General features: G+C 54.6%; 1 protein-coding gene across 5 annotated transcripts; it reads left to right on the forward strand.

The window, feature by feature from the left end:
* Positions 1-8,372, forward strand: Dnajb5 (DnaJ heat shock protein family (Hsp40) member B5). 5 transcript variants are annotated; one of them, XM_051158140.1, is made up of 5 exons: positions 680-780; positions 1,597-1,741; positions 3,952-4,196; positions 7,163-7,764; positions 7,989-8,371. In XM_051158140.1, the coding sequence occupies exons 2-5, from the start codon at positions 1,674-1,676 to the stop codon at positions 8,220-8,222; spliced, it is 1,149 nt and encodes a 382-aa protein (XP_051014097.1). In that variant the 5' UTR covers positions 680-780; positions 1,597-1,673; the 3' UTR covers positions 8,223-8,371. The 5 variants fall into 5 exon arrangements, with proteins under 5 accessions (XP_051014106.1, XP_051014089.1, XP_051014097.1 ...); XM_051158149.1 differs by lacking the exons at positions 680-780; positions 1,597-1,741 and adding an exon at positions 1-210; XM_051158132.1 differs by lacking the exon at positions 1,597-1,741 and having other exon boundaries at positions 636-780.
* Positions 8,373-8,631: the final 259 nt, after the last annotated feature.

The raw sequence follows: 8,631 nt of genomic DNA on the forward strand, positions 1-8,631 counted from the left end.
GTGTTACAGTTAAGTCATGTCAGATCAACCCCAGGTCAAGACAAGGTAAAGCCAAACCAGGCCAGGTCAAGGCGGCTCACAATTTGACAGGATAAGAAGGGGCGAGCTTTTGGCACTGGTCCAGAGACTACACCTCCCCCAAGTGCACTCTTCTCTTTCTTCTTCGACTCTCCTAAATGAAGAAAGAATGTCTGGTGTCATCGCTAACTGGTGAGTGTAGTTTTCCTATTAGGTAGTCTTGAGGTTTCACTCGTTCTAGAAGATTCTCCCTGGACTCAAGCGGTGGCCAGCACGTCTCACCTTCTCCTACTGGAGATTGGACTAATATAGTTGCCCCCCTCTGGCTTGGGAAAATCACAGGGACGAGCCAATAAAATCAAAGGGCGCCTGGAGTTGCCTCCCTGTGTCCCTTTCACCAATGGCACGACTAGATGGAGAAGAGGTGTGGTTGATTGATCCCAGAGGGCACCAATCACACCCACACCAATCACTGCCCGGAATGTGTGCGCGTGTGGCCGGGTGACAGGGGCGGAGAAGGGGCGGCTATCAGCCGGACGCTCGTTGGGAGGTGTCCAATCACAGCAGAGTCTGAGCTGAGTGACGGGCAGACGGTGCAATGGGAAGCGCAGAGGCGGAGCCGTGGGGGCGGGTTCCCGGTCCCGCTGTCTGCGGCCGGCGGGCAGGCGACTCCTGTCCCGAGTGGAGGCGGCGGAGCCGGAGCCCGGGGGAGGGGGCAGCGGCTGATAGAAGGACCGCGGCGGTGCCCGCAGCTCCTCACCGGTGAGGGCTCTGAGCGAGGACTCGGGGGATCCCGGGAGTGGGGCGTCGAGAAGACAGGTCCTGATTTGGGGCCCGGGGGGGGGGGTTGGGACACCGAGGGCCCATAGTCTCCTCTGCCATAGGGGTGCGGGGCCTGGGGGCTCGGGGTCTGTCAGGTGCTGGGTGTCTGCGACGAGGGTCGGGTTGGGTCGGGTCGGATTAGGTTGCGCCGGGCGGAGGCGTTTCTGAGCAGGCCGGCCAGCCAGCTGGGGTGACATCACCGACCCCCCCCCCCCCGTCCCCCGCGCGAACCCCCTTCCTTCCTCTCCCCGTCGCGCCTTTGTCCCGGCCAGGCTCGGTTCTGCCCCGCCCCTCCCCGCCCATCTGCGGAGGAGGAGACTCCCCGTCAGTGACTTCATTGAGTAGGTTCTTGGGGATTGGGCTTGGGTCCTCCCTAGAGAGGCGAGAGCAGCTCACGGCCTCTCAGGCCCTCACTATCACACCTGTCACAGGTACACACGCCGCCACTCAGCAAGCACACACTATCACTTTCAGCCTCACTTGTCACACAGCCACTCACATTCAGCCAAACTGCTGCACCTGAGAGCAGGTGGCCGCTGGACCCCTCTCCCCTGCACTCCACACCTGGGGATCAGGTCCTGCTCCCGCGGCACGGCACGGCACGGAGACAGGCCTTGGCTGGGCAAGGGCCTTTGAGAATCTGAGGAGGTGGCTTCCAGAGCTACAGCATCCCAGGCAGGCTCCGGTGGAGCAATCAGAGGTGAGGGGCTTGGCTGGGCATGTTTAAGCGCACAGTGCTGTCCTGCCCACCCCCAGCGGCACCCCCACTGCAGGCTCGAGGAGCTTTCCGGAGCTTCCCACACTTCTGGGGAGAAGACTTCTTAGCCAGCTTGATGTTTAAAATTCAGCTGGAGCCCTTAAAACTTCGAGCGTGGACGCTGAATGGGTTTGTAAAGTTTCGGTAAGTCCCTCCTGAGAAGGGCACTCATACCCGTGCCAGAGTCAGACTCTCCACATCAGCCATGCCTGCATCGCCTCCTTCCCGCCTCCCTTGCATCCTCATCCCATCCGGTCACGTGCAAGAACCCCCTTTGCCCTCACCTGTGCGTTTGAATGAACTGTACTCCACACCATTCATCCCTCTCAAACTCCTGTTTCCACACACATCTCCAGTGTCTCAGCTCTTCAGTTCGTCCTCTCAACCCATCAGTAACTGTTTTCCACTTCAGCCATTTCCTTTTGTGTTTGCCCGTCTCTCGTCTCTCATACCCCTCCCGGTACTTGGCAATCCCTTTTGTTATTTGTCCTCATTTTTTTTTTTTTCTTCTTCCATCCTATCTCTACCTTTAACATGCTCATTCTTCATCAAAGGCAGAGCCATGCCATGGGGCTCCTTTGTCATTCTACCACCACCACGTGGCTTGTGGGGAGGGAGAGGGAAGATGGGTGGAAGGGCAGAGGGGAAGAAGGCAAGTCCTGAGCCAGAGAATGATGGGCCTAGAATAGCTGGCAGGTGGATGCCAGAGAGGAAGCTGGTGGTGGCAAAGGTGATGAAGGGACCACAGGAGGCCGGTGGGTAAGCTATGCTGCTTGCCCTCCACCTAGGAGCAGCTAGAGTTTTCAGGGCACCCTGTTGCTGTTCTGGGCTCCTTCCCATGCTGAAGGAAACAAAGGTGGGCTGAGGCAAAGATGGCAGACCACCTCACATCTCCCTCTCAGGCTGCTTTTAATGCCTCTTCCGAAAATGGCTGCCCTCCTCCACATGCTCTTTCTTCTCTGCCTCCCCCAACCCCGTTCTCCCCCACAGGCGTGACATGCTGGTGTGGGGAAATGGGGGAGTGCCCGCCTTTATGGTGCCATCTCTCTGTCAGAGTGAGGTGACTCCCAGTACTGTGAGTCAACCTAGCCACCTGCAGCGGGCCCTGTAGCGCAGGAGCTAAGGTCATTCTTCTTGCCCACCTGGGGCCCCAGAGGCTTCCCCTCAATGGTCACAGCCCACACTCCTGCCAGGACACCTTGTACACCTCACCACTGTGAAATAGTCAGGGGCAGAAAAGCAGGCCTCAGCTGTGGCTGCCAGAACATTGTTAGAAAGACTCCTGGTTCTCCCCGCTTTAACAAGGGTTGGCTATGCCTCAAAAAGGCTGAAGAACGGCATCTGGCCACTCCCTCCAGTCCCCTCCCTTCATATCCTCCACAGAGCCATTGATGGGAGCCGGTTAGTGTAAGAACCAGAGCCCTGTGTGGATGTCCTTGAGCCCCACTTAGAGGGGTTATCAGAAGAGTGTGAGCCTAGCAGAGTCGGGTCCTCAACTGTAGGGGCAGGTAAGGGAGGGGCTTGCAGCAAAGGTAGTTTGGTGTGGTGGTTAGTGTCCATCTGTCTCCTGGCACCTAGGCTTTATGAAGGCCTTTTCTCTCGTGTTTTTGCTCGCTAGCGTTGGTGCTTAGGCAGCACAGACGGGTATTCACACGCCTCAGTGTGTAGACACTGAGAAATGAGTAAAATGTTACCCTGGTGGGGGAAAGACAGCATCCCCACCCCCAACCCCTTGTAATGAGGGTGTAGAAACAGCAGTTTCCAAAGGCCGTGAGTCACTCTGTGATCTGAGTTATATGTGAAGCTTAACATAGTCGGGGGGGGGGAGCGAGATCTGGGGTCCTCGATGGCAGACAGGACTCCAAATTCCCATAGCCTGATTCAACGGGCTGAAGAATGGAGCCTGTTCCCCAGCTGTCCTCGGCCCGGGCACCATGCCTGAGGTGTGGCGTAGGAGGGACTAAGAAGCTCAGGTGACCTCACTCAGTGCACTGACCTTTGCCAGCTTCTGTGTGTGAGTCTGTCAGTGCACAGGGCCTTCTCGCTCAGAAGGGCCTCTCAGGGCTCCTCAGGCTGGCCCAAGAGCCTGGCCTTCAGCCTAGTCCCAAGAAGTCGGCCACACTCTTCAGCCAGAAGCTGAGGACGGAATCACAGAACCCTAGCATGTCAGAACCGGGAGGCATCGTCTAGCCCAGAAGTTTCATTTTACAGATGGGGAGACAGAGGCCCAGAGAAGAGGAATTGACCTATTGAAGGTCACACAGAGAGTGCTTTAAGGATTGCAGGATCATCAGGAGTGGGGCGGCTGTGCTGTAGAGAACAGGGCACCAAAGGTTGGCCCTGGGTTCTTTCAGAAACAAGGAGCCCAGCACTGGTCCAGTGGCTGTGATGGGAAAAGATTATTACAAGATTCTTGGAATCCCATCTGGGGCCAACGAGGATGAGATCAAGAAAGCCTATCGGAAGATGGCCTTGAAGTACCACCCGGACAAGAACAAAGAACCCAATGCTGAGGAGAAGTTTAAGGAGATTGCCGAGGCTTATGATGTGCTGAGTGACCCTAAGAAACGGAGCCTGTATGACCAGTATGGAGAGGAAGGTAAGAAGGTGGCTGGGCAGCTGGAATCTGGACCCCTGTGTTTGTCTGGAGCCCTGGGTGAGCCCAGTCCTCATAACAGGGTTGAAGGAGGCAGGTGTCCCTGGCCCCAACTCCATCTCCTCCCCACCTCTCTCTCTTCCCCCTCCCTTCTGGCCCTAGAGAGGCCTGGAGACTGAGCCAGAGGCCTACACCCCCCCTCCCCTCCTCCCAGCTTCTTTCCTACTCAGCCTTATTAGTCCTGCCTGAAGTCCCCGCTGCTTCATTGGCTGATGGAGCAAGCCTGTGCTTCTCTGAGGCATTTACATTCACCAGCATAAGAGTCAGGCCCGTGAATAGCACGGGAATTAACCACTAGAATTCTGAGTGGAAATGGCTGTTGTCACCATCCCCCAATCCCTGGCCACTTCAGGCCAGCACAACAGAGAAGGCTTGCCTCGCAGGGGAAATGGCAGGGGTCCAGGTGTGGAAGGGGACATGTTACTGGCATCTTACCCTTTCCCTGGGGCAGTTGGTGGCCACGAGCAGGGCAACAGGAAAGGCCCAAATAAAGCCTCTAAGAGGGTGGCTCCTCCCAACACATCCCACGGGCATGATGTAGCTGCTAATTCTGGGCCTGCCCCTTGGGGCCTGCCTGCCACCCGCCAGCCACAGGCACCTGTCAGGCTATATTAAGAGACATTGTCACAGCTGAGGACTCTCCTTCCTAGGAAGAACTGTCCTTCTTCCTAGCGACATCCCCAGTTCTTTCACACTGTCCTCCTCTTTGCCTTCCCCAGCCTACTCTCAGGATGACACTGGCTGGCGGGGGGGTGGGGGGGGGTGGGGGGGGATGTACTACACCTGAGGAAACGCAGCGGCTCAGGAGAGTGCTCCTTCTGTTCCCTCCTCTGCCCCCTCCTCCCTGTGCCCTGTCTTCCCAGCCCCATTTCTTATCTCCCCGCTGGCTGTGAGCTCAGTCCGTTCTCAGAGCTCAGGCGCCTGCTCAGATCCCCAGCGCTCTCCCTGCTGGGGAGAGTGGCTGGGAAGTGAAGGAGAGAGAAGCCTTGCCCCCGTGTGGCCCGGCTCAGAACTGCAGTCACTCCTGCACAGAGCCTAGCCTTTGCTTAGGAAAGGAGGTGGGAGAAGCTACCTAGAAACTTCCTCCCCCACCTCATCCATGACCAAGACCAGGTGAAGGCAGCACACACACACGCAGTTCTGGCATACATCAGCTGCACTACAGCCCAGTGAGGTCCTCTGGGGCTGGAGGAGAGAGAAGCAGCCTTGGAAAGTCAGTTATATTTCTGTCCACCCTGCCTTTTTTCCTCAACAGCCAGCCAGAACAACTGTGCAGAGTCTGTGTGCAGCTCTGGCTTGGGACAAGTTGTCCTCCACTTGAAGTGTGGTGGGTGGCTGGTAGAGCAGGAATCCCCACAGTGAGAGTTAGCTCGTTGTCATCAGCCCAGCCTCCTGCTCTCTCACCAAGCCCTGCCTAGCTCCTCATACTTGCTTTCATAGCTACCCCTGCAAAAGGAAGAAAGAACAGACCCCAAGTCGTAGGAGAGGGTTAGGAGGCAGCTCAGCTACCGCAAACCCCTGAATGCCTGCTACTTACTTGGCCTCTCCAATGAACCCCAAAACTTGTGTTCTCATGAAATAAGAGGATAATTTAGGTCCAGGCCAATTGAAATTTTAGACAAAAGGCCTCAAAGAGGGCTAAGAATATAGCCGAGAGCTAGAGCCCTAGGTCCCACCCAGAAGCACTAAACAAACAAGCAAATATTCCGCAGCGAGAGGGGCCCTACCCCTGAATCTACATATTCTGGACCAGTCTGTGTTAATCTCTCCACACCCTTCACACGCCTTCCATGAAAGTGCCATCCAGAAATCTGAGTCCCTTAGACAAGACCCAACTCTAGAGAGAGCAGCTGGGGTCATCTCTTGCATGCGCCAGCACTTTAGATGTGGGATGCAGGGCTGGGGAGCTGGTCCATTGTCGTCTATGTCTGGACCATATGTGAATGGCAGTCCCTGAAGCTGTACAACACTAGATCAGAGTATGAAAATAAAGTAACTGATTTTTTTTCTAGAAAAATAGCTCATTTCCACGCCAGTGAGCTTTCCTGTTTTGTTTTGTTTTTGTTGTTGTTTTGTGTTTGAGTCCTCTTGATTTCCAGTTTCAAAGTAGGCATGCTCCTAGATTGTGTCCACACTTCCTTCAGGACAGACAGACAGACAGACAGACAGACAGGTCACTTATTAGTCTCCTCTGGTCAAACCCTGTTTGTCTCTAGCCCTCCCTGTGTGTCTTGGAAGGAGAGTTTGGGAGTCAAGTATGGCCTGTTGTGTAATATGAGGCCAGGCACCCAAGCATTTATGAGACATGTTTGGAAGTGGACATGTGAGTAAGTGGAAATAATTACATAACAGAAGTCACCTCTTCTAAGGCCCCCTAGTCCTGGCTTTCCCACTTTTTGCTTAACTTAGCTTGATGGAATTTCAAGATACAGTTGTTTTGGTTTGCTTTAGTTGTTGTTGTTGTTGTTTTCCAAGACAGGGTTTCTGTGTGCAGCTCTGGCTGTCCTGTACTCGATTTTGTAGACCAGGCTGGCCTCAAACTTACAGCAATCCACCTGCCTCTCCTGAGTGCTGGGATTAAAGGTGTGTGCCCAGCTTGGTTTGCTTTTTGAGATAAGGTCTCACAGGCCAGACTGGCCTGGAACTCTCAATCTTCCTACCCAGTCTTTTGAGTATTGAATTAGCAGACGTGCACTACCATGCCCGAATACATATGCCTAACTATATATTCAATGAGTGGAAATTAATCTTGTCCAAAGCTTTTCGTATTCTGTTAGTCCAGCCCTGTCTGTGGGTGTTAAGACTGCTTCCTTCTCTTGCCCCTGAGCCAGTAGCCTGGCGGGCAGAGGGAAGAGACTGGGATGGGGCCAGGATGGGCCACACTGCCCCTAACTTCTCCTCCCCTTTAGGCCTCAAGACCGGCGGTGGTACGTCAGGTGGCTCCAGTGGCGCCTTTCACTACACCTTTCATGGGGACCCTCATGCCACCTTTGCTTCCTTCTTTGGTGGCTCCAACCCCTTCGATATCTTCTTTGCCAGCAGCCGCTCCACTCGGCCCTTCAGTGGCTTTGATCCAGATGACATGGATGTGGATGAAGATGAGGACCCATTTGGTGCCTTTGGCCGCTTTGGCTTCAATGGGCTGAGTAGGGGTCCACGGCGAGCCCCAGAACCGCTGTACCCCCGACGCAAGGTACAGGACCCCCCTGTGGTGCATGAGCTGCGGGTGTCCCTGGAGGAGATCTACCATGGCTCTACCAAACGCATGAAGATCACAAGGCGGCGCCTTAACCCTGATGGGCGAACTGTGCGCACTGAGGACAAAATCCTGCACATCGTCATCAAACGTGGCTGGAAGGAAGGTACCAAGATCACCTTCCCCAAAGAAGGGGATGCCACACCTGACAACATCCCAGCCGACATTGTCTTTGTGCTCAAAGACAAGCCTCATGCACACTTCCGCCGAGATGGCACCAATGTGCTCTACAGTGCACTGATCAGCCTCAAGGAGGTGGGGCATGTGCGTGTGTGTGTTCGCATGTGTGCATGTGTGTGCATGCATGGTGTGTCTGTCTGTCTGTCTGTCTGTCTGTCTGTCTGTCTGTCTGTCTCTGTTGGAGGGTGATAGGAAGCATTTCCCTCCTTTCCTTTCTGGCACATTCTTTTCCCATGTAAATCGTTTTCCTCCCTCTCCACTGTGCCTACTTTTTGCTCACTCTGCCTTATTCCCCCCAGGCGCTGTGTGGCTGCACCGTGAACATTCCCACCATTGATGGCCGAGTGATCCCTTTACCCTGCAATGATGTTATCAAGCCGGGCACCGTGAAGAGACTCCGCGGGGAGGGTCTTCCCTTCCCCAAGGTGCCCACTCAGAGGGGAGACCTCATTGTTGAGTTCAAAGTTCGATTCCCAGATAGATTAACACCACAGACACGGCAGATCCTTAAGCAGCATCTACCCTGCTCCTAGGCTCCGCCCTGGCCAGTCTGGAGCCTACCACAGCAATACCCCCACACTCACCCCAACTCATGTGGACCCAGCTGGATGTCCACCGGACACTGGCAAATGCAAAAATGCATTTCTAAAATGCAAACAAAAAAAGAAAAAAGAAAAAAGAAAAAAAAGAAAAAAGAAAAAAAGAAAGAAAAGAAAGGAAAAAACAAAAAAACAAAAAAGAAAAAAAGCCACTCATTTTCAGGAAAATGTTCCTGTCTCCAACCCCTTTCAGAGCTGGGCTGCTTTGGGGGAATGGGAGGGAGGTGGGGAGAGCTAGCCCAGGCCAGGGGTCAGTTTTCTGTCACTAGCTTTGAATCCAGTTCCCACTCCAGTGGCTGGAGAGTGACTTGAGTGTTACTTGAAGATATAGCTTCCTCGTCCA

Source organism: Acomys russatus, chromosome 2, assembly GCF_903995435.1.
Source record: "Acomys russatus chromosome 2, mAcoRus1.1, whole genome shotgun sequence".
NCBI lineage: Eukaryota > Metazoa > Chordata > Mammalia > Rodentia > Muridae > Acomys > Acomys russatus.